This window comes from Vombatus ursinus, unplaced genomic scaffold (genome assembly GCF_900497805.2).
Source record: "Vombatus ursinus unplaced genomic scaffold, bare-nosed wombat genome assembly UNPS02013950.1, whole genome shotgun sequence".
Lineage (NCBI taxonomy): Eukaryota > Metazoa > Chordata > Mammalia > Diprotodontia > Vombatidae > Vombatus > Vombatus ursinus.
In genome coordinates, this window is record NW_020953728.1 from 2,405,759 (window position 1) to 2,432,396 (window position 26,638).

At 36.8% G+C, this 26,638-nt stretch overlaps 1 protein-coding gene across 1 annotated transcript in view; it reads right to left on the reverse strand.

Moving 5' to 3' along the window:
• Nucleotides 1–15,288: 15,288 nt before the first annotated feature.
• SLC38A1 (solute carrier family 38 member 1) overlaps nt 15,289–26,638 on the reverse strand; it is a 71,882-nt gene continuing 60,532 nt past the window's right edge. The window contains exons 13-15 of the mRNA XM_027858972.1: nt 17,612–17,753; nt 17,413–17,510; nt 15,289–15,390 (exon numbers count right to left, since the gene is read on the reverse strand). Of these exons, the coding sequence (XP_027714773.1) occupies nt 15,289–15,390; nt 17,413–17,510; nt 17,612–17,753 (342 nt within the window). The remainder of the gene's footprint in view (nt 15,391–17,412; nt 17,511–17,611; nt 17,754–26,638) is intronic.

A 26,638-nucleotide genomic window follows, 5' to 3' on the forward strand; every position in this document is an offset into this window, starting at 1 on the left:
GAGAATCAAGTGAGCCCAGAAAACATATGAATTTCCCAAAAAGGGATTTTGCATGTAGGGTTTATTCAGGGTTTTTAGGTCAGCAGGCAAACTTTACCCTATGGACTTGCAGTTCATAAGGATCTCATAGTTAAGTCAAAAGTCTAAGTATTTTTAAAAGTTTAAGAAGGCATATAAAGAACGGCGACAGCTGGAAGCAGTCAGCTGATAGAAAGCTTCAACTAAGTTTTTCCTGATTGCTTGGAGAGAACTGATTTCATTGCCTGAGTTCCAACGATGTCTATTGTCCTGAAGGGCCAAAATTGTAGCTTTTTTGCAGGCTGTTTGACTTTGGATGTCAATTCTGGCTTGAAAAATAAAAGCAAAAGATTTTGAAACTGCTATGATTTACTGGGTTCTGGCTTATAGAAAGAACCTGAAATCTGTCCACATATTTCTATGCTTATGTAAAGGGCTGAAACTTCTGTTCTGATTGGACAGCGTATCTTCTAGGTAAGTGAATAACTGGTTGGACTAGTCTTCATAGCCCAGAGATAGCCAGTTCAATGACTTTTTGTGGTTCTTTAAGACAGAGACAGCTACCATTCACATTAAGAGCTAACAATTTCTAATATGCTCTTAAGGATGATAGCTAATTGACACTACACAAGATTTTCTCTCCAAAATCCCAAAATTCCTGTCTAAATTCTATCTAAAAGCTGTTTTTTCATATACATATATTAGCAATGTATAATAAAACAAAGTTCTTTTTCTATTTGTATTAGGTATCAAAATGTCTATCCATAACAATGATAACATCTCACATTATTAGAAAATTAATATCAATTTCTTCCATTATACAAAAATACTTTTTCTGCCCTTTTCATCATTTACTGTTCTTCAGGGAAAAGGCCTTAAAGAAACAGTATTTTATACCTCTCTGCTTTTAATCATCTTTGGCCCTTCACTCTTAACTGATGTGTTGCATTAATATAAATTTCCCTTCCTTTGCTTCTGTTGCCCACATTGGAGAAAAGGATTCTGGGCCAGTAGAGGGTGAGTATTTTTTATCAGGAGGAATTTTTTTCTATGTTTATATGTTCCAGCAGTGGTTGTTCTGTCTGCAAAGTAGAGATAATTTTGGGCAGATCAGAGTTGTGCATCATATTTCTTCATACTTGTTGTAGCACAACCAAGTCAGTTTTCTGAGGCCCCAATGCACCTCTATGCTGAAATTTTGCTAAATGAATGTCTACTATTATGGAAATTTTTTATTGCGGTAAGACGAGAGATATCTTTAGTCTCTTCAGGTTGTCCAGTCTCTTTGCATTCTTCTAGTCTCCAGCTTTGAGAGAAGAGATGGACAATGTCAACCCTATTTCAGTTTGCTGAAGGAAATGAGACTCAAGAAAGAAGCTGACCAGGAACTAATAGTCTCCTTCGTGTCTCTATACCCAACTTACTACACTTAGAGACGTCAGAGAATTTCTGCTTTGTTTTAAATCTGAGGCTTTCTCTTTCTTAGTTGAACTGAGTAACTTGCTTTCATTGAGAAAGTTCTTTTATTTTGTATTGTTTGGTATATGTTCTCCTCTATGTACTTTCTCTGATTTCTATTTTGCTATCAACTTGGCTAAATGTGTTTCTTTGCCATCTGCTATGTGTGCTCATTGTGGAACTGGTGTGTGGTGAGAAAGGGATCAAGTTTTGGATAAAATGCTTGGTGCTCTCCTTCTCTATGAAGAAATAGAGATTAGGAGTAGATCTTGAACATGAAAACTACATTCCCATTACTAATATTTAAGTGAGCAGAGAATTTTAGCCTGGTACCATTCCTTCTGAGGAGAGCAGAATGATTGATCAGCTTCTGCCCTCCCCTTCCTGCTTCCTCTATGGCAGGAATTAATCTCCATTGTGAGAGAAGGGGGAGGGGGATGGAGATACTAAAGATATATCTACACTTGCCTCCCTGTGAGCCAAATCAAGATAGCTTTGCTACATGTATCTTCATTATATTAGGAGTTTTCTTCTGTTTACATAAGAGTAAACAGCCTCACTTCTTGCATTAGAACTTTGTGCCAGGCCTAAACTCTACCTCCTCCCTGTCTCCTGTTCTACTTGGTCCTATGCCTTTTGTGGTCTGAAGGCTACCAATTATACCCTGCCTCAGTTTTAGATGATGTGGCTAGGGCCAGATCCTGCTTTACCTCTCTCTCTCCTGGTAGCCCACCACAGATTCTGGCCATGGCTCACTCTCTGTATCCTTTTCCTTGGGCAATCATTAACTGGAGGTTGGCTTTGTCCCTTGGTGAAGATCTCATGAAGTATCAGAGATAACAATGGTTTCAGGCCTTCTGGAACACCCCCTCTCTTAGTGTCGTATAGACTGCCTGGAAGCTTTAGCTCTTCTTTTCTGGGGGAATTTCCCTTGGGCTTTGTCACCTGTTGCAGAGAGTATGTTGACTTCAGGCATTGACTTCAGGAGGACCCTGAGATACACTGCCTCAAGTAAAGCCATCTTTGTCTTCATGGGAAATCCCTTCATGTTCTAGCTTCATTCTCTGCTCTGGCTCTAACAGGCCAAAGTTGAGGTCCTTTTGGCTTCAAGTTCCATTTACCAGAGATCATACTAGATTCGGCCTTCCTCCTCAACTCCCCTCACCTTCACCCAGACATCTCCTTCCACAGCAGTAGCAGGAATTTTGTCCATCTTCTTGAGGAACTTACTGGTGTTCCTTTCGGTTTTGTTGATCTTTGCTTTATCTGGCAATCAAGGGCAGTTCACGTCATTCTCTATCTTAATCAGAACTTCTTCCCTTGAAATATTGCAGAGCCTCCTAAGAAGTCTCCCTGCCTCAAGTCTTTCACGTTTCCTCTGCTCACATACCAATGTAATAATTCTAAAAAGCAGAATTGGCTATATTACTTCCCTATTCAATAAACTCCAGTAATTCCATTTTACTTCTAGAATCTAAAGCAAATACTAGGAAGAGAATATGACAATTAGAGAGCTCAGGAGACTTGAAGATTCAGGAGCTAGCAAGCAGGGTGGAATCTAGTTCTTCATTTTTTGTGGAGTAGGAGGAACTTTTTCTTTCTTCCATCCCACTGGCTATGATATCTAAAAAAAGAAATCTAAAGGAAGAAATCTCATCCAGCAGTAGAGAGTCTGAGTTTGAGGTGAAATTGAGGGAACAAAGACATACATTTCTTTCTTTGCAGGATTAATGTATCTTCCCTCTACAATTTCCATTATGCTTTTTTCTAAAGTTGAAAGTCCAAAAAGTGCTAATTTTCCTGCTTGAAAAAATGACTAAATGCCTATTTATTTACAGAAATTGTATATGTAAATACTCATCAAAAATGAACTTTTCATGTTTTTTCTAATCTGATTTTAGTTGTAGTGATCAGTAGATGGCAGTACATCATTACTTGATTACAACAGAGAAAAATAATTAATCTATTTTTGAAATGTAATGTGAACCAGGGCATTTAAAAATGTTCCATGATTGTCTTACTTATTTCACAAATATAGTGATTTAGTTCTACCAACTTGTAATCCTAGATTTGATAACTTCAATTACAGTGATAATCTCACCTCACATTCAGATCTGTGAATCATCAGTATTTACAGTATATACCAACTTAATTGTAGTTAGGTCTTGACCAATCTAATCTGATCATCTTTTATAAATTAAAATCCAGTTAGGATATTATAGCCTAGGTTATTTCAGTGTGTATAGCTGGACTTAGCATTGGGTTCAAGTTACCACATTTTAGATTTTCAGTTTACAGGCTTTATGGTTTTGGGAAAGTTCACTGGACCAGAGTATACTAATCTGAAAAATGAGGCAGTGGATTAGCCATGCTTTTAGAAAGAAATGTCGGAAGAATGGACTTCCAGGAGCAAAGATGGCAGAGTAAGCAGGAAATCACCTGAATGCTCTGCCTCCAACTAACTATAAAAAATACTCCAAAATAAATTCTGGAATGGCAAAACCAGCAAAAACAAAAACAAAACTGTGGTAGAAGAATCTTCTAGCCCAAGAAACTTGGAAGGCTGGTAGGAAAAGACTATCTCACTTGGGTGAAAGGAGAGCATAGTCTAGGATAGAAAGTGTCCTGGCAAGCCAGCAGCAGGCTCTGCCTCAACAAGCCAGTGGGAGGCCCTGAGCCCCAGTGTGGCTCCAGGTAAGCAGGTAAACACCAATACCTCCCACATGCCTCAATGTAGCACCAGACAGATACCAGTGCTACCCCTCCCCACATCACATGCCTCAGTGTAGCTCCTGGCAAATGGGAAGGCACCAGTGCCAAGATGATCCCTCCCCCGAATTTCTGCCGCATGCACAGCACCAGGTGAATTGCTGGAGCCTTGCAGTATAGCAGCACAAGAGTCCCCCATGGGCCTCAGGGCAGCACCAGTGTGGCACCATGCAAACTGTTATGGCCTGCAGCATCTCACACAAGAAGTTTGGGACAGTGCCCCTTCCACCCCAGGAGCACAGTTCAAATTTAAAAGTAAGGAAAAAGGCAGGAAAAAAGCAAAGAAAGATATTCTAATCATAGAAAGTTAAGGCGGCAAGAAAGATTAAGACACAAATTCAGAAGAGGACAAAAATGTCAAAATGCCTATATGCAAAGCCCTCCAAAGAAAAATGTGAATCGAACTCAAGCCAAAAAAGAACTCTCGGAAGAGCTCAAAAAAGACCTTAAAAATCAAATAAGAGAGGTAGAAGAAAAATTCAGAAAAGAAATGAGAATGATGCAAGAGAATCATGAAAGAAACAGTCAAGAGCTTTGGAAAAGAAAACAACTCCTTAAAAAGTAGAATTGGCCAAATGGAAAAGGAGGTGAAAAAGGCTTACTGAAGAACATAACTCCTTAAAGATTAGAATTGGACAAATAGAAGCTAAAGACTGTGCAAGACATTAAGAATCAATGAAACAAAATCAAAAGAATGAAAAAATAGAAGAAAATGTAAAGTACTCATTGGAAAAACAACTGACCTGAATAACAGACCCAGGAAATATAATTTAAGAATCACTGGACTACCTGAAAGCCATGATCAAAAAGAGGACCTGGACATCATACTTCAAGAAAGTATCAAAGAAAATTGCCTTGATGTCCTAGAACCAGAGGGTAAAATAGATATTGAAAGAATCCACTGGTCACCTCTGGAAAGATCCCAAAATGACAACTCCCAGGAACATTATAGTCAAATTCAACAACTCCCAGGTCAAGGAAAAAATATTGCAAGCAACCAGATAGAAACAATTCAAATATTGAGAAACGATAGTCAGGATTACACAGGACTTAGCAGCTGCAACATTAAGGTGTCAGAGATCATGAAATATGATATTCTGGAAGGCAAAGGAGCTAGGATTACAACCGAGAATCACCTACCCAGAGCATTTTAATTTCCTCATTAGCAAGGAATCTGTCTACCCCTAATGCCCTATAACATGGGTTTTTAACCTAAACTTTTATTTTGAATATTTTTATAACTATTTCAATATAGTTTCCTTTGTAATCCTATGTCTTTTATGTTATGCATGTAAAAATATTATTCTGAGAAGGAATCAGTAGGCTTCATCAGACCGCTGAGTCCATGACGCAAAGAGTTAAGAATCCCTGCCCAACATATCTTTGAAGGTCTCTCAAGAATACTAGCTATTTGATCCTTGGCAATACTACTGTGTTATGGTAGTAAACAAAGGCAAACTGAGGTATAGAGTTTCCAGCACTATTAGTTTATTAATAAACTGTGAATTTATTAATAAAGAGGGTTAATGGATACTTCAATTATGCCAGAGACAAAAATGAGGAGGGCTCATTTTTTTTGGCTAGAGGTAGAGTTTAGGTAGAGTAGAGGTAGAGTTTAGGCCTGGCACAAAGCTCTAATGCAAGAAGTGAGGCTGTTTACTCTCATGTGGGTTAGTACCTGTTGGGTTAGTGACCACTTCACTCTGTCATTAAAAAACGCTGACTGATTTATGAGATCCATCTGTATCCTGTAATTTTTGCTGGTGGATCAAAGTTAGCCACTCCTCGGCACCAAGAAAGGTTTGTTAGGAAGGTACAGCTTTCCTTAGTGTTCAGGGACAACATATTTCTTTCTTTCTTTCTTTTTTTTTTTTACAAGATTGACGTCAGGTATTTCATTAAACATGAACATCTTATTCAACCTAAAAAGACAGGTTGATTAAGAATTTAAAATGCAGTAAAAATACACTCATGAAAATTTAGCACTATGGACAGATGCATGCAGAAGGTGAACAAAGGTAAAGTTATATACATTTATTAACTATGGTGCCAAGGTCAAGTAATATTATTTTTCTCCATGAGAGTAAATTATTTTCGCTAACAGGACAACATATTTCTTAGAGTTAGCTAATATAGAGATAACAATGGATGTTTTGGTAGAGAAGATGATAATCCTTTTCTTTTAATTATAGTGACTTAGGGTCAGGCTGATCTTTAAACTAGCTCTGAGGGGAAAGCTAAATTTCTGAACTTAATTAAAAGACATAGAGAGGGGACCTAAGTAGATACAGAAACAAATATGAAATCAATACAACATAGAATCAATTACAAAGTAGAATTAATTTGAATTTCTCAACTGATTAGGTTGTGTGATGAGTTAGTGTGATGAAACTGCTTCTACGAATCTACAAATTAAATGGGGCAACATAACGTTGCTGGCCCTGCTCAAAGCTGTTGTGATAGGAAATTGGACCTAAAGACTGGTGAAATAAATAGTTTTTATTTTCATGTTTTGGACCGCCAAGAAGTAGTACACATTGAAATCAGAGATGACAAAAATTCCCATCTGCATTAAAAACTTTTAATATAAATGGTACTGACTACTAAGGCAGGAAAATTATGAGGAGAATAAAACATTTGAACATTTTTATTATGTGCCAGTAGTGCATCACAATAAAATTGGAAACAGATCTTACTACTATAGCAAAAATTTGAATAGCTATTCAGGAGGACACGCACTAGTAACTCCCCAGGAAACTTCAAGGACATAGGCATTTGGCTTATCAGAAATGAATTTCCTTGCTGCCTCCAGTAATGTGATGGCTTAGTGCTGAAGGACATGAGTGCTTTCTTTTTTTAATTTTTCATTAATTAATTAATTAATTTTAAGTTTTCAACATTCACTTCCACAAGATTTTGAGTTCCAAATTTTCTTCCCATCTCATCCCTCCCCCACCCCAAGATGGCATGCATTCTGCATACCCCTTCCCCTAATCTGCCCTCCCTTCTATCTCTCCTCCCCTTCTCTTATCCCCTTCCTCTTCAACTTCTCTGTAGGGCAGGATAGATTTCTATCCCCATTTCCTATATATTTTATTTCCCAGTTGCATGTGAAAATTTTTTTTAAACATTTGTTTTTAAAACTTTGGGTTCCAAATTTTCTCCCTTCTTCCCTCCCCACCCACCCTCATTGAGAAGGCAAGTAACTCGATTTAAGTTATACATGTGCAGTCATGCAAAACACTTCCAATAGTGGTTGTGTTGTGAAAAACTAAGTATATTTCCTTTAATTCTATACTGCCCCCCATTTATTTTATTCTCTCTTTTGACCCTGTCCCTCCTTAGAAGCGTTTTCTTCTGATTATCCCCTCCCCAAATCTGCCCTCCCCTCTATCATCCCCCTGTTCTCTTGTCCCCTTCTCCCCCTACTTTCCTGAAGGGTAAGATAGATTTCCATACCCAATTGAGTGTGTATGTTATTCCCTCCATAAGCCAAATTTGATGAGAATAAGATTCACTTGACGTGAGTGCTTTCAAATGACAAAGTGACTCCCCACACTGTGTGCTGAGCCAGAGAAGCAGATGACTCCATGGATTTTTTTTTTAAAGGAGAGTTAGCTTCTGGCTATATTTGCTATCTTGTTCCCTCTTTCAATTTTCTCCCACTCCCACCTCGTTTGCAAAAAGTATACCCTCTGAATTCCCTGTGAGGTGATGAGGTGGGTAGGTAGCTATGCTCCTTCATCCTACTGCACCTCTGTACCTATAGACTTATCTAAGCGATCTTGTGTTTAGGATTCTGGATGCCTTTTCTGTTTTGTGTTTCCTTTCTTAAGTAGCCTAGAGGTGGTAATGTCTAGGCTTGGAGGTGACCTCATGAGTTTGAGAGGTTCAGAGGTTCTGGGCCCAGTGAGTAAAACAGCCTGGTAGTAAGGGAAGTTTATTTGCATTAGAAAGGAATGGTGAGGATTGGTCAAGTCTGGCTGCTTTACCAGTAGATATGTATTAGGACTTATTTGGACAAGGAAGAGTAAAGTGAAATCTAAAATACCTAATGAGTAATCCCAGAAACTACTCTATGTTCTGCTAAGGTTTAAGTATTAACTTCCCAAGGGATATAACTGTAGTTACAAGATGTTACTGAATCTTGTTTTAAATTTTATTATCAGTGAGTATTTATGAGATTTTTTTTCTGCTCTTCACTGGTGTGCAGGAAATTAAAAAACAAAACAAAACAAAACACTCTCATACCTAATTCATATTGTACTTTGACAACCTTTTCTTATTCCTTTAAGAAAACCATAGGGATAAAACTAAACTCAAGCTGTAATCAAATCATCTCCAAGGCACTATGATAGGGGTTTAATGAACTGAGACTTAAAATAAAGTATTACAGCAGAATTTATTATGCTTCATTGGAAGTAAAAAATGCAAGGATAACAATCATGATCTCAGACAAAGCAAAAGTAAAAATAAACCTAATTAAAAGAGATTAATAAGAGAAACTACATTTTGCTAAAAAGTACCATAGACAATGAGTATAAAAATGTTTACATCAAATGTCTCTGATAAAGGCCCCATTTCTCAAATATTTAGGGAACTGAGTCAACTTTATAAAAATAAGAGCCATTCCCCAAGTAATAAATGGTCAAAGAATAGGAACAAGTGGTTTTTAGAAGAAGGAATCAAAGCTATCTATAGCCATATGAAAAAAATGCTCTAAATCACTAATGGTGGTTATTTAGCTGTTTTAGTCATAGCCAACTCTTCATCATTCTATTTAGGTTCTCTTGACAAAGATATTAGAGTGGCTTGCTATTTCCTTCTCCAACCCATTTTACAGATGAGGAAATGAGGCAAACAGAGTTAAGTGACTTTTCTAGGGTCATATAGCTAGTAAGTGCCTGAGATCAGATTTGAACTCAGAAAGATGTGTCTTCCTGACTTCAGGCCCATCAGTCTATCCACTCTGCCATCTAGCTGCTCCCACTAATGATTAGAGAAAGACAAATTGAGACAGATTGCTTAGAATTCTATCCCCCAACTAACTATTAGAGAAAGACAAATTGATTAGAGAAAAACAACTCTGAGAAACTATCTCACACCTATCAGAAATGACAAATGATGGAAGGAATGAGGGAAAATAGGTACACTAATGAATAGGGAACCAGTCCAACCATTTTGGAGAACAATTTGGAACTACGCCCAAAGGGTAATAAAAATGTGCATACCCTTTGACCCAGCAATACTACCAAAGAGATCTGCGCTTCAAAGTAATCAAAGAAAAAGGAAAGGGACCTACATGTACAAAAATATTTATAACAGCCTTTTTTTTAGTGGCAGATTGAGAGGATGCCTGTCAATTGGAAAATGGCTGAACAAATTGTGGCATATGATTGTGATGGAGTAGTATTATTGTGCCCTAAGAAATGACAAAGGGGATGGTTTCAGAAAAATATGGGAAGACCTAATATGAACTGATACAAAGTGAAGTGAGCAGAACCAGGAGATCGTTGCATAAGGTAGTAACAATATTTTGATGATGAACAACTGTGGAAGACTTAGTAACTTTCATCAAGACAATGATCTAAGACAGTTCCAAAGGACTGATGATAAAAAAATGTTATCCACCTCCAGAGAAAGAACTGATGAACTCTGAGTACAAATTGAAGGATAATCTTCTCTCTTTTTCTCCCCTTTTTGTGATATGGCTATGTTTTACATGATTCATATGTGTAACTGATATATTATTTGCCTTCTCAGTAAGTTGGGTTAGGGGTAAGAAAGCGATAGAATTTGGAACTCAAAAAAAATTTTTTTAAAAGAATGTTAAAAATAAATAATTTAAAAAAGGAAAAGAAAACACACGCTAACATCTCAGATTTTCATGGTGTTTTTTTATATATAATGATAAAATTACCACTATGCATAAAAAAATAAAGTATTCAGCACAGTTGGGTCAAGGTTTTACTATAATCTTTGTGAGACTTAGAACATAAAATTATTATTTATATGGGCTTTGTATTTTCCTAGGGAGTCTAAGTGAAAAAAGAAAGGTGGAAGGGAAAGCATAGTATACCCGTAAAAAAAACATCCTTAGGAAACCTAAGAGGTGTGTATCTGTGTGTGTGTGTGTGTGTGTGTGTGTGTGTGTGTGTGTGTGCTTCATAGACCAGAGCACAAAATTCTTGTAAAACTGTATTTTGTTCTTACAGAAAAGGAGAAAAAAAAAGGCAGCAGGAAGCCAATTTTGCTTTGATTCTAAGGAAAAAAAGAAAGGGAATTGCCTAGAGAGTCAACCTGTTATAAGAAATGCCCTTAAGGCATCAAAAGCCCACTGAAGACTATTACTCTTGACTTGCACATACAAATACTAGGTACCCCCAGAAATCCTCTCTCTTCCTTTCAATTTCTATAAATTGTAGCAGGTGTTGCTGAGTGAGGGGAATGGAGAAATGGAATGTGTGGATAGATAGCTGCTTAAATACAGGAAGACCTGGATTCGTGTCCTGCCTCTGATACACACTGGTTTGTGTGTGGCCCTGAGTAAGACACTTAACTTCCTAGTGCTCTAGGCAGTCCTCTAAAGATTATAAATTGCAGAGAAGGTACAGTAATTATAAAGGAGTTCTAAATTTGAATTGTGAGACTTATGTTGTTCACAGGAGTGGACAACATATCAACTAAAGGAAATCATGCCACCTATTACTAAGATACAGTACTTCTGTCCCTAGAATCTATTTAATTTAGGAAAGGAACTTGCATAAAACTTTACTGTGTTAGGTTCTAGTCATCTGTGACATGCATTTTTGATTACATGTTTGCTATTTTGAATAAAAATAATATACCAGTATACTTTATAGCTAGTCCAGCACAATAATGCTATTCATCAGTGATATTTGACAAATTCACTGTTGTTGTTTAGTCATTTTCAGTTGTGTTTGACTCCTCATGACCCAGTTTGAAGTTTTCTTGGCAAAGATACTGGAATGGTTTGCCAACTTATTTTACAGATAAAGAACTGAGGCAAATGGGATTAAAAGACTTGCCCAGGGTCATACAACTAGTAAGTGTCTGAGGCTAGATTTGAACTCAGGAAGATGAGTCTTTTTTACTTCAGGCCTGGCACTCTATCCACTATCTATGCCATCTAGCTGCTCAAATATACTAAATTACATTGTGGTATATTAATTGTGCTAAGAGTAAATAAAGAAACACAGAAAGCAGATTAAAAATATTGCAGCATAGATCAACAAACTCAAACTTCTTGCTAAATAAATATTTTAAATCATTTTTAATATTTTTATTATTTTTAAACACTTACTTATTTTTAGTTTTCAACATTCACTTCCACAAGATTTTAAGTTCCAAATTTTCTTCCCATCTCTCCCTTCCCCCTACCCCAAGATGGCATGCATTCTGGGTATTCCCTTTCCCCTAATCTGCCCTCCCTTCTATCACCCCCTCCCTTCTCTTATGCACTTCCCCTTCTATTTTCCTGTAGGGCAGGATAGATTTCTATACCTCATTGCCTGTATTATTTCCCAGTTGCACGTGAAAACAATTTTTTAATATTTATTTTTAAAACTTTGGGTTCCAAATTTTCTCCCTTCCTTCCTCCCCACCCACCCTCATTGAGAAGGCAAGCAACCTGATACAGGTTATACATGTGTAGTCATGTGAAACACTTCCATAGTAGTTATGTTGTGAAAGATTAACTATATTTCTCTTCATCCTATCCCACCTACCCATTTATTCTATTCTCTCTTTAAACCCTGTCTTTTAACCCTCAGAAGTATTTGCTTCTGATTACCCCCTTCTCCAATCTGCCCGTCTTTCTATCATCCCCCCAGTCTCTTATCCCTTTCCCCCTTATTTTCCTGTAGGGTAAGATAGATTTCTGTGCCCAATTAAGTGTGTTTTTCCCTCCTTAAGCCAAATCTGATGAGAATAAGATTCACTCATTCCCTCTCACCTACCCCCACTTCCCCTCCACTGTAAAAGCTTTTTATTGTCTGTTTTATGTGAGATAATTTACCCCATTCTATCTCTCTCTTTCTCCTTCTCCCAGTATAATCCTCTCTCACCCTTTCATGTTATTTTTAGGTATCACCCCTTCATCTTCAACTCACCCTGTGCCCTCTATTTATCTCTCTATATATACATACATATAATTTTTTCCCTCCAACTACTCTAATACTGACAAAGGTCTCATGGGTTATAAATACCATCTTTCCATGTAGGAATGTAAATAGTTCAATTTTAATAAGTCCCTTATGATTTCTCTTTCCTGTTTACCTTTTCATGCTTCTCTTGAGTCTTGTATTTGAAAGTCAAAGTCTTCTATTTCACTGAATGTCCATTTTTTCCCCTGAAGGTTTATACTCAGTTTTGTTGGGTAAGTGATTCTTGGTTGTAATCTTATCTCCTTTGACCCCCAGAATATTATATTCCAAGCCCTCTGGTTCTTTAATGTAGAATCTGCTAAAACTTATGTGATCCTGATGGTGTTTCCACAATACTTGAATTGTTTCTTTCTGGTTGCTTGCAATATTTTCTCTTTGACCTGGGAGTTCAGGGATTTGGCTATAATATTCCTGGGACTTTTCCTTTTGGGATCTCTTTCAGGAGGTGATTCTTTCCATTTCCATTTTATCTTCTGGTTCTAAAATATCAGGGCAGTTTTCCTTGATGATTTCTTGCAAGATGATGTTTAGGCTCTTTTTTTGATTGTGACTTTCAGGTAGTCCAATAATTTTTAAATTATCTCTCCCAGATCTATTTTCCAGGTCAGTTGTTTTTCCAATGAAATATTCCACATTGTTTTCTATTTTTTCATTCTTTTGGTTTTGTTTTACAATTTGATTTCTCAAAAAGTCATTAGCTTCCATTTGCTCCATTCTAATTTTTAAGGAAGTATTTTCTTCAGTGAGGTTTTGGACTTCCTTTTCCATTTGGCCAGTTTTGTTTTTTAAGACATTCTTCTCCTCAATAGCGTTTTGGACCTCTTTTGTCATTTGGGTTAGTCTATTTTTTAAGGTGTTATTTTCTTCAGTATTTTTTGGGTCTCCTTTAGCAAGTTGATGATTTTCTTGGATCGTTCTCATTTCTCTTCCCAGCTTTTCCTCTACTTCTCTTACTTGTTTCTCAAAATCCTTTTTGAGCTCTTCCATGGCCTGGGACTGATTCCCATTTTTCTTGGAGGCTTTGAATGTAGAAGCTTTGACTTTGTTGTCTTCTTCTGGTTGTATGTTTTGATCTTCTTTGTCATCAAAGTAAGATTCTATGGTCTGACTTTTTTTTTTTGCACTGTTTGCTCATGATCTTAGCCAATTACCTGACTTTTAAACTCTTTGTTAAGGTAGGGATCTGCTTCCAGTGTGGAGAATGCACTGTCCCAAGCTTCGGGGGTTTTGTGCTGCTGTTTTCAGAGATACTTCTAGGGACCTGTAAATTTTCAGTTCTTCCAAGGTGGTATGATCAAGGGTGAGGTGTTTATTCCTTTCCTGGCCTGTGCTCTGGTCTATGAGTGACCACAAGCACTCTTTTCTGCCTTGGAACTATGAGGAGGATTCCCTCTCCACTGCCACCACAAGTTGCACCATGCCAGTGCTCCTCCTTGCCCCAGGACCACCACCCAGAACTTCGACCCAGATCCAAGCATGGGCAAAGCAAGAGAATCCTTCCTCAGCAGCAGCAAACAGATCCCTGCAATCCCTCTCTGATCAGCCCCTCAATCCCCCCTCTGTCCTTGGGCTGAGAGCTCTGGAAGCAGCCACAACCCCAGGGCTGCACCAGGACTAGAATGGGACCAAGCTCCTCTGTCACCGAGGTCCAACAGATATTTCCTACTGACCTTCTAAATTGTCTTTGACATTTGTGGGTTGAGAAGTCTGAAAACTGCCATAACTCCCCTTGATTCAGTCCCCTGAGGACTGTTTCAGGTTTGCTGAGGCCCAGTCTTTGCCAATGTGGCCCACACTAACTGTGCTCTTCTCCCAGCCTGGCACAATAGACCTTTCCAATCAACCATTCAGGTTGTTTTGGGCTGGAAATTTGTTTCACTCTTTTTTTAGGTTCTGCTGCTTTAGAATTTGTTTAGTCATTTTTTACAGGTATTTGGAGGGCTTTAGGGGACAGCTCAAGCAAGTCACTGCTTGGTGATGTAGTGAATAGAGTGCTGGACTTGGAATCAGGCAGATTCATTTTCATGATGACATTTCATACATTGTACAGTACAAAAGCTAGGGGGTATGAATAAAGCTTTAGGGCTTATATTTTAATCAGTGTTTACTTTTTTTCCTTTCTCTCTTTAACAACATAGTTGTAGCAAGGTAGATCACTTTGCATCAACATAATATTTTCTAGACATCCTAGAAAAAAGGTTAAATGACTCTTTATCTGTGCATCACTGCAAAGGCACATAAGCAGATAAAAGTGTTATATTTTGTCATTTGTGAGGAAATGACACCAAATTTGAAGTTTAAGATATGTTCCAAAATTATCTTTCCTGATTTAAGAGATCACTTGCCACAGAACATGCCTGTGTATAGGAGTGTGATAATGTATTTATTATCAGCTAAGTTACTGGGCTGGCCATCCTCACTATTTTCCAGAAGAGTCTCAAGTATTGGGCACAATCTGGTACTGGCACTTTCCTTGTAGAAAAAGTATTTCATAACCTGGATGTGTAATAAATAAAATTCCTGGCTTAGTGATTGAGAATTGTTTTCAAAGTCCTAAGAGACTATGAAATCTCAAAATCTAGAGATGGACAAATTAAAAGTAATTGGTTATGAAAAATAATAAGCAGGATTATAAAGAAATATGAAAAACTAATGACAAAATCCTTAAAGTGATTCCAAACAACTGAGAGATATAACTGTATTTCAAATGAGTATCTGGTTATACATTCTTAACTGTTTACAATTTTTTTTCACTGTGTAAACTGGTAAACAAAGCAATGGAGGAGATGATTTGATTGAAGTCAAGTTGGATAAGCAACAAACAAGAATATATTGTTTTTCCAAATCCAGTGTGCTCTCATCCTGTTTCAGGTAGATCTGCAGAAGTTGCCCAATCATAGATGACCAAAGGAATGCTGATGGTGGAGAATATGATTCCTAATCCTAAGAGAGACATAGCCTGGGAGGAAAATAAAGTACATGTTTTTAGGTAATTTTATTTTTTAATTTAATTTAACTTAATTTATTTTTTAATTTTAGGCATTTTCTTAAAAGAAATATTTTTGATAAAGTAAGAATACTTTCCCTGTTCCCTGATCTTGCTTTTTCCTTGTTAAAATGAAAAGCTGGAAAAAGGATGAGAGCAATTCTGGTCAGGGAAGAAGGAAGGGTGAATAAAGTCAAAAAATACAAAGCAATCAGCTTTTATTGGAAAAGGAAGGTGGCTTGATTAACAGGATTTATGGATAACACGCCTTCACCATTTTAAAATTTAATCTCCACACAATTTGATGCTAAATCAATTGATCAATCTATAAGCATTTATAAATGTTCTAGGTACTATGCTAGGCACTGGGGATACAAATACGAAAAGATAAAACAATTCCTACTCTGAAGGAGCTTACATCCTATAGAGGAGACAACATTTATATAGCTAAATATACACAGAATAAACAAAATAAATACAGGGGAGATGAGGAGGGAGGTCACTAGTAGTTAAAGAAGATCAGGGATGGATTCTATTAGAACTCTTGCATTTTCCCCACTAACTCCTACTGGTCATCTTTAGTAAATCGTTAGCAGCTAGGGGCAGCTAGGTAGCACAGTGGATAGAACACTGGGTCTGGAGTCAGGATGATCTTAATTCAAACTGGGGCTTAGACACTTACTAGTTCTTTGTGACTCTGGGCTAGTCACTTAACCCTTATTTTCCCCATCTGTAAAATGGGGATACATTAGAAAAAGAGATGGAAAACCACTTCATTATATTTGCCAAGAAAAACCCCATTATCTATGGGGTCACAAAGAGTGGGACATGACTGAAAGACCCAACAACAAGAAGTCGCTTGGGATCTAGCTACAAGTCTCTTATTTTATCAAGTGCAGATAATGTTTTTCAAATCCATGTGAAAATATGTACTATTAATTTATTTTGAATAGCAGTATAGATTCATTCAAAGAAGCTAGCCCTGTGCTCATTTTGTGACAACTATTGTCTCAGGTAACACATGTAGTCACCATGTTTACACTAGTTGGAAAAGAACCTGAGAAACCTTTCTCAGGATAACAAAAATGGTGCTCTAGAAGCTATTCATTGTAGCAGCCACTGCACACTTGCTGTCCTTACTGTCTAGTCCCCAAGTATAAGAAATTCAAGATGCCATTGAACTTAATCAGATTTGGAAACAAGCTTCCCGAATATAGAAAAGTAGTTTCAGAATCCAGGCCTGGATTCACACAAAGCACTTTTGTCAATCTACTTCCTTAAATTTTTAAGGATCTGTAGTCTTATCAGCGTGGGCATTTCTTCTACCGATGAAGATCATAATATCTTTGCACTTTAGTGGACAGTTTCCTTAAGTTGCCATGGCTAGAATAAAAACATAATGGCCAATCATCTGAATTTACAAGCCTGTCCTTAGACAACAATCATTCATTCCTTTACTTGTCTGTATTTACATTCTTTCCAGATTGGCAGCACCTGCCTGTCAGAACTTGTGCTCTCCTAGCAGAGCCTTTTAATAGCCAGTGTCATCTTCATGCCACAATCAGGCATCAAAGTATGGATTTACTGATAGTTGTCTTATTTATTTACCATAGGAAGATTGTTTTAACTAATTAATATATTTCATTTAAGTCATATAACTTTATGTTCTTTTGGCTGTATGAGGTATCCTTATGGAGATAGCTTGGCCTAAAGTTTGTTTAGAACTATTTATTGCCCTATAGATACACAAAGAGTTGTAACTAACGTGGATGCTTTCCCTATAATGTAAGTTAAATCTGATAAACATTTTCTGAGGGAACTGAGAAGAATAATGTTCTATTTTAACTTGACTAATCAGTGCTGTGCATCCCATCAAGGCAATAGTAATTTACAACGTATTTGCAGTATGACTATATATTTTCCAAACTAATTGTTTGGTAAGTTTTAATGATGTACAAAATGAAAATATAAATAAATAGCAGCCATAAAACATACCCCAAGTCTTTCATTTTTTTTGTCACTATCCTGGCTTGTGATTTTTAAAAACAGAATTGTAGGAATAATGAAGATCAACATATTGGCAGTTGTTGTCCCTATAAAGTGATAAAAAAAAAAACCAGTTTTCTGTTATTATGGAATGTAAACTCCCTAGAAGTTGCTATTGAACAATTAATATAAAATTGCCATATTGTACCCAGGACTCCAAAAATGTCTTTCATGGTGGGTACGCAGATTACCAAAAGGTCAACCAAACCTAAGATTACCACAGCAATCACAATACGTTCACCTAAATTGAAATATGCTTTCTTAAGTAGTTCAGCCAGAGATTCACGAGACTGTAGGAAAAGAAAGCAAAGAATTCTGTCAGTACATAGCATACAACATTCAAATATTTTCTACAATGCATAAACTGTTACACTTGTGGAATCTCAGAATTATGGAATATCAGAGTTAGAAGGGACCTCAGAAGTCATCTGAGCCTATGTCTGAACAGATCTCTCCTTTATAGCATCTTTTACAAGTGATCATTTGGCCTTTTCTATTTTTTCCTTTTTTATTAATTAATTTTAGTTTTCAATATTCACTTCTATAAGATTTTGAGTTCTAAATTTTTCCCCTTTCCAAGACAGCATCCAATCTGATATAGCCTATATATGTACAATCGTATTAAGCATATTTCCACATCAGTCATGTTGTGAAAGAAGAATCAGGGGAAAAACACAAGAAAGAAAAAACAAAAAAAAGAGAAAATAGTATGCTTCAATCTGCATTTAGACTCTGTAGTTCTTTCTCTGAATGTGGATAGCATTTTCTAACATGAGTCTTTTGGAATTGTCTTAGATCATTGCATTGCTCAGAAGAGCTATCTATGAATGTAGCTCATCACACAATGTTGCTGTTACTGTATACAATGTTCTTCTGGTTCTGCTCACTTCACTCAACATCAGTTCACACAAGTCTTTCCAGGTTTTTCTGAAGTACATCTACTCATTTCTTATGGAACAATAGTACTCCATTACATTTATATACTACAACTTGTTCAGCCATTCTCCAATTGATGGGCATCCCCTCAATTTCCAATTCTTGGCCACCACAAAAAGAGCTGCTGTAAATATTTTTATACATGTGAGTCCTTTCCCCTTTTTTATCATCTCTTTGGGATATAGAACTAGTAGTAGCATTGCTGGATCAAACGGCAGTCACAGTTTTATAGCCCTTTGGGCATAGTTTTTTCCTGTTTTCTCATGTTAGCCAATCTAATGAGTGTGATGTGGTATCTCAGAGTTGTTTTAATTTGCATTTCTCCAATCAAAAATGATTTGATTTGACTATATTTGATTTGACTTCCTATGACTCTAGATAGCTTTAATTTCTTCAACTGAAAATTGCTTGTTCATATCCTTTGACCATTTATAAATTGAGGAATGACTTATACTCTTACAAATTTGACTCAGTTTTCTATATATTTTAGAAATGAAGCCTTTATCTGAGACACTGGATATAAAAATTATTTCTCAGTTTTCTGCCTCCCTTCTCTTGTGTGCATTGGTTTTGTTTGTGCAAAATCTTTTTAATTTAATGTAATCAATATTATCCATTTTGTATTTCATAATGTTCTCTGTCTCTTGTTTGGTCATAAATTCTTCCCTTATCCATAGATCCGACAGGTAAACTATTCCTTGATCTCCTAATAGTATCACCCTTTTTGTCTAAATCATGCACCCTTTTTGATCTTATCTTGGTATATGGTGTGAGATGTTGGTCTGTGCCTACTTTATGCCATACTATTTTCCATTTTTCCCAGCATTTTCACCAAATAGTGAGTTCTTATCCCAGAAGCTGGAGTCTGAGGGTTTATCAAACTGTAGATTACTGTATCTTGTGTACCTAACCTATTCCATTGATCCACTGCTCTATTTCTTAGCCAGTACCAATTAGTTTTGATGACTGCTGCTTTATGATACAGTTTTAGATCTGGTACATCTAGGCATTTGGCCTTTTCTTGATAACCTCCAGTGATAGAGAAGGGGAGTCCATTTCATTTTGGATTCTATTTGTTAGGAAGTTTTAATAGACATTGAGCCAAAATTTATCTCTTTTTGTATCTTTTCCATATGACAATCATTTAAATTCATGAAGAATAGCTGTCATGTTTCCCCTAAGTTTTTTATTCTCTAGGCAACATATCCTTAGGTCCTTCAATCAATCCTCATATGGCATAGTGTCTAGTCTTGCCACTCTAGCTGATAGGACAAATTTCACTTTTCAGGATAACACTCTGACTTGTCTGACTTGTCCTCCTAAAATGTAGTATTCAAAATTGAACACTAATCTTTAGATTTGGTTTGCCTAGATCATAATATAATAAAACTACCACCTCTCTAGAAATAATATTGCTCTGTAACTTACAATCATTTTCACTTTCTTTTGGCTGCCCTTAACTCTGCTGACTTGCATTGAGTTTGCAGTACACTAAAACACCTATATATCTTACTAACCATACTCTTATTCTTATGAATTTGATCTTTTGAATCTAAGTCTGGAACTTTGCTTATATCTCTATTGAATGTCATCTTATTGGTGAATAGGATTCTGCCTATCATTATAGCCAAAAATATCCTTTTGGGTCCTGATTGCCATTCAATATGTTAATTATCCATACATCTTTTTTCATCATTAAATAAATGAACACAGTGTCTTTGCTTTCATCCAAACTTTTGGTAAAAATATTGACGAGCATCACACCAGATGCCAGATGGACAGACTCACTGAAAGAGTGCAACAGAGAATTTCTCCTCTAGATTTAAAGCAAGCAATTAACCATTTATTTTGTTAACTTTAATCTAATCTTATTTCATAGTAGTTGTGAAGGTTGTTAACAATTTCATATTAGTTGTTATGTCTTTTAAGATAATCTTATAAGTTATTTTTTTTAATGTCCATGGATACTCAAAGAAGGTAGGAAATGTACATTTATTTTCAAAATCTTTCCATTATTTTGAAGGTCATAGCCTAGTTTTTCAATCTGTGAAATAATAGTGATAACAACCACAATAACAATTTCAACAGATTTTAGAGTCCTAAAGAGTCTCTAGAACAAAGGATATCTAATAAACTATGAATCAAAATATTCTTGAGTTGGGCATAAAAAAATTAAGTATGTTTTGTTCCAAGTTTTTTACTATTTATTTACTATTATTACTATTTTACTATTTATTTACTATTTTACTATTTATAAAGTTAACAAGTCTACAAGCATTATTAAGCACTTATTAATTATTTTAATTAAGTGATGAAGACACAAATACGAAAAAGATAGTCCCTCATGCCTTTAAAATATTTTTATTATTTATTTCTTAAATTTAATTTTTTAATCAATGAAGTCCTGCTTTCTCTCCACTCTATCTCCTTTTTTTCCCTCACCATTGAAAAAAGCAAGAAAAACAAAACACTGATAATAAACATGTATAGCCAAGGAGAACAAATTATTGCATAGGTGATTTCCAAAAGAAAGTATGTCTCATTCTGCACTCTGGGTCCATCACCTCTGTATTTGGAGATGGGTAGCATATTTCATCATGAGTCTTCTGGAATAGTAGTTGGTTATTGCATTGATCAGAGTCCCTAAGTCTTTCAAGGTTGCTTGTCTTTACAATATTGTTGTTTTTTAAAATTATTTTTATTTCATTAAATATTTCCTAATAGTACATAATTTTTTTAGGAATTTCCAGGAATGGAGCTAAGAGGGTAGAGTAGAGAATGTGCTCAGCTGATCTGAACTCTCTCTACATTCCCCTCCAAACAACTTTAAAATAATGCCTCAAATTGAATTCTGGAGTGGCAGAGTTAACAAAAGGTCAGAGGGAAACATTCTTCCAGCCCAAGACAACATAGGAGATTAGAAAGAAAGATCTGTGACGTGGAGGAGGAGGCTGACCTGGAGCCCAAGTGGATGATACACCAGTGGTGGAACTAGGTGTTGGCAACAGAAGCAGCAGCAGATTCAGGTCTTCTCAGGCCAGAGATGGTAAGGAGACCTGGCAACTGCTCAGAGATGACAGGGGACTTCTGTCTCCTGGACATAGACCAGATGCTATTTGGCAACTCCATTGTTTATATCCACTTCTAGGTCATTGTTGAAGGGTGGAGAGAAGCATTTTCTGTCAAGAGGGAGCAGGAATCCTGAAGGGCAATTGTTTGGCAACTCCATTGCTTACTTCTGAGTCATAACTTGAGGGTAGAGATGAGCACTTTTGGTAAAGAGGGAGCAGAAGTCCCTGGGGGCCCTAAAGAACAGCATCATTTCCAGTCCCAATGGAGGGGAGACCTGGAGTAGTAGTATTGATTGCGATCCTGACATGATAGAGACCCTTTGTGGGTAAGGTCCACAGTGCATACCAGACAAGCAGGACTACATTTCTCCCTAGATCACATCACCTTGGAAGGACCAAAAATTTTCAACCTCCCAAAACTAACTCTGAAAATTGCAAAAAAAAGTCTAGAGCTTGGAGCAGTGCTCCTACTCCTGCCCATATGCAGAGAACAGAGTTAAACTTTAAGATAAAGTTTAAAGTTAAGAAATAGGCTGGAAAAATGCACAAACGACAACAAGAACTTGACTTTACTGTAAAAAACTACCGTGGTGACAGGGAAGATCAAGATACAAATTCAGAAGACAATGAAATCAAAACAGCTACAAGCTAAGTCTCAAAAAATGTGAATTGGATACAAGCCCAAAAAGAATTCTTGGAAGGGCTTAAAAATTTTGATTTTCAAAAGGAAATAAGAGTGGTAGAGGAAAACATGGGTAAAAAATTACAGCAAAGGAATAAAATTATGAAAAGATAATTAACAGCTTGATAAAGAGGACACAAAAATACTGAAGAAAATAACATCTTAAAAACAGAACTGGCTGAATAGAAAAAGAAGTCCAAAAATTTACTGAAGATGAGATCTCTTTAAAAAGCAAAATTGGTCAAGTGGAAAAAGAGATACAAAATTTCATAGAAGAAAATGATTAGAATTGGGCAATTGAAAGCTAATGAATCTGTGAGATACCTAGCAAGAATAAAACAAAACCAAAAGAATGAAAAAATAGAATAAAATGTAAAATATCTCACTGGAAAACATCTGAACCAGAAAATAGAACAAGGAGAGAGAATTTCAGAATTATTGGATCAACTGAAAGCCGTGATCAAAGAAAGATGCTAGACATCATATTTCAAGAAATTGTTAAGGAAAATTGCCCTGATATCCTCAAACTAAGAGGTTAAAAAATCAAAGAATCTGCTGATTACCTCCTGAAAGAGATCCCAAAATGAAAACCCCCAGCAATATTATAGCCAAATTTCAGAGCTCCCAGGTCAAAGAGAAAATACTTCAAGTAGCCAGGAAAATAAAACTTTCTAACAATGTGGAGCCATAGTTAGACTTATACAAGATTTAGCAGCTACCACATTAAAGAAGTGAAGGGCTTGGAATCTGATGATCTGGAAGGCAAAAGAGCTGGGATTACAATCCAGTATAATCCTTCAAGGGAAAAATGAATATTTGATGATGAAAAGAACAGAGCTATATAGAAATTTGACTTTGAAATACAAGACTCAAGAGAAGCATAAAAAGATAAACATGAAAGAGAAATCATAAAGGACTCAAAATATTAAACTTTGCCTTTATATAAGGGAGTATGAAACTTGTATCTTCTAAGAACCTTACTATTCTTAGGGCAATTAGGAGGATTCTACACAGAAGGATGATGCAAGAATGAATAGATTATGTTTGGATGATGTAAAAAAATGGATGGGTGAGAAAGAGGGATGCCCTGGAAGAAGGAGGAAGAGAGAGAAAAAATGGGGGAAAATTATCTCATATAAAAGAGGTGCACAAGGAAGAGTTTTTACATTGGAGAGGAAAATAGGATGGGCCTCATTTGCATTTAAATTGGTTCAAAGAGAGAAAATATATATACATTCTCAACTCATAATAGAAATCTATCTTACTCAGTACCCTGCTGGGGTAGGGAGGAAAGGTAAGGAGATGAGAAAAAAGAGGGGAGGGGATTGATAAAAGAGAGGGTAGATAAAAGAAAGTAGTGGTCAGAATCAAAACAGACTTGAGAGAAAGGACAAGACAAAAAGAGAAAGATAAACAGAAAAAAACAGGATGGAAGGAAATGCACAATTAGTAATCACAACTGTAAAAGTGAATGGGATGAACTCACCCATAAAATGGAAGCAGAGAGCAGAATGGATTAAGAAACAAGAATCCAACAATATGTTGTTTACAAGAAACACTTGAAAACAGAGAGACACATGGAGAGTAAAAATAAGGGGCTGGCGCAGAATCTATTATGCATCAGCTGAAGTGAAAAAAGGTAAGGGTAGTAATCATGATCTCAGATAAAGCAAAAGCAAAAATATACCTAATTAAAAGAGATAATCAGGGAAACTATATTTTGCTAAAAGGAAATATGTAATATCAATTCTGAACATATACACACCAAATTAAAAATTAATTGAATTACAGGAGGAAATAAACAATAAAACTATACCAGTGGGGAACCTCAACCTTCCCCTATTAGAGCTAGATAAATCTAAAACCATAAAATAAATAAGAAAAGTCAAATAGATGAATAGAATTTTAGAAAAGTTTTACATGATAGGCCTCTGGAAAATATCTCTCCTTGATCTATTTTCCAGATCAATTGTTCTTCTGATGAGATATTTCATATTTTCTTCCTTTTTTGTTTTTTTCCCTTTGCTTTATTGTTTCTTGATGTCTCATGGAGTCATTAGCTTCCACTTGCCCAATTCTAATTTTTAAGGAATGTTTTTGTTCATTGAGGTTTTTAACCTGTTTTTCCATTTGGCCAATTCTACTTCTTAAGGAATTATTTTCTTCAGCGAATTTTTGTATATCTTTTTCCATTTTGCCAATTCTGCTTTTTAAGGCATTCTTCTCTTCAGTGGATGTTTGTACCTCTTTTACCATTTGGCCAATTCTGTTTTTTTACAATGTTATTTTTTTTTTCAGTATTTTTTGTGCCTCTTTTTATCAAGCTGTTGACTCTCTTTTCATAATTTTGTTGAATCATTCTCATTTCTTTTCCCAATTTTTCCTCTACCTCTCTTATTTGATTTTTAAAATCCATTTTGAGCTCTTCTAGGAATTTTTGTTGGGGTTGTATCCAATTTAGATTTTTCTTTGAGGCTTTGCATGTAGCTACTTTGATATAGTTGTTTTCTTTTGGGTTTGTGTCTTGATCTTCACTGTCATCTTTAATAACTTGTTATGGTCAGGTTCTTTTTTGTTGTTGTTTGCTCATTTCCCCAGCCTCTTTCTTGACTTTTAACTCTATGTTCAAGTTGAGGTCTGCTCCCAGGGTGAAGGGGCCATTGTACCAAAGTTCAGATCTTTCTTGCTGCTGTTTTCAGTGTTAGCTCAGGGCGTCTATAGCTTTTCAGTGCTTCCAAAGTGGTATGATCTAAGGAGAGGTGTGATTAGTTATCTCCTGGCTTGTGCTCTGGGCTTTACCCAGGAAGGGATCTTGTTGCCCTATATCCACCAGCACTAGCACTCCTCCTGGCCCTGAGTCTACGACCAGGGACCCTGCTTTGCTGCAACCAGAATTGCTAGTGCTCCTCTCTATCTTGCATTGAGGCCAGAGCTCCTATGCCCCTGTGAGTGACCACAAGCACTCCTCTCTCACCTGGAACTATGCCTGGGGTCCCTGCTCCCTTATGGCCACAAGTGCTATCACTCCTTTTGGCCCTGGGACTGGAATGGGAACTGTGTATGGGCAAATGCAACAAGTCCTGAACCCAGTGCCAGCAAAAAGTCCCTTGCAATCTCCTTCCAATCACTTGTCCAACCCCACCCCCTTTCATGTCCATGGGCTGAGAGCTACCAAAGCTGCTGTTGCTGCTTAGTATTTCTCATTGTTTCATGGAGTCAACAGCTTTATTTGCTCCATTCTAATCTTTAGGGAGTGTGCTTCTTGGATAAAATTTTTGCCAAGCTATTAATTCTTTTTCCAACTCTTTTTTCCATAAAACTTTCACTTCTTTTTCAATTTTTTTCCCTCTAGCACTCTCATTTGATTTTGAAAATTATTTTTAACACCTATTTTAAATCCTTGTTTCATTTCTTCTGAGAATTCTGGTTAAACTTGTAACAAAGCTATGTTTTTATTTGGGGTTTTATTTGCAGATATTTTGGGGTCCTTCTCTTCTTCTGGATTTACGGTTGTCATAATCACTCTTTAAGGTAGAATTCTCCTTCTCCCCCCCAATTTGGTAATTCTTTCCGTCAGCCTGATTTCTGACTTCAGATTTTATGTTAGGGCTAAGCACTTCAACCAGGGTTGGGGAATCTGTGGCTTTGAGGCCACACGTGGCCACTTCTGTGAAGTCTAGATTCAGTCAAATGGCCACATTTGAGGAGCTAGAGAGCCATATGTGGCCTTGATGCTGTAGGTTCCCCATCCCTGCACACAGTTCTGGAGGGAATATCTAGGTTAAGTTTTTATCCTATTGGATCCTTGCTGCTTTCTTAAGAGTATTAAGTGTCACATTATTCTAGGATCTCAGGGACAGCTGGGGACCTACAAGCTTTCAGTCTTCCCAAAGTAGTCTAATCTTAGGCATAGTATGATCACTGCTCTCATAGTTGGACCTCTGCAAGTCTCTGACCTAGTTTTGGGTCTGAGGAGCACAACTGTGGGCTCGTCTTTCATCGGATTTCCGTTAGACTAATTGCTGGATTAAGTCAGTATCAGCCAGCTGGAAAATTCTGCTGGTTCTGAGTTGCAGAACTGAAGGCTTTTGTGATTCCTTTCCTGGTTATTCCGTTTAAGGCTTCAGACTTGACTGGAAACTGGAACTGAGACCTCTCTCCACTCCTGGGATCAGAGTTATACAATTGTTACTTGTTTTTGAACCTCCTTTTTTCTTAGCACTCAACCTAAAGCCTACAACCAATCCTGTTCTTGGAACTGTACCCCAAGGAGTATATCCCTTCTTTAATCTGCTCTGCATAAATAACCAAAATGAGTAGTGATCAACCAAGCTGCCAATTGCCACCCCTTCTTCATCTCACAGAGCTGTGTCTCTTCATGTTGATTTGGAACCTTTTCTTGCCCTAGCGCTCTGCATGATGTGCTCCTGGTTAGTCCCCTGTCCTCAGTGTCTGCAGCCCTTTCTATCTGTCTCCATGTGCCAAC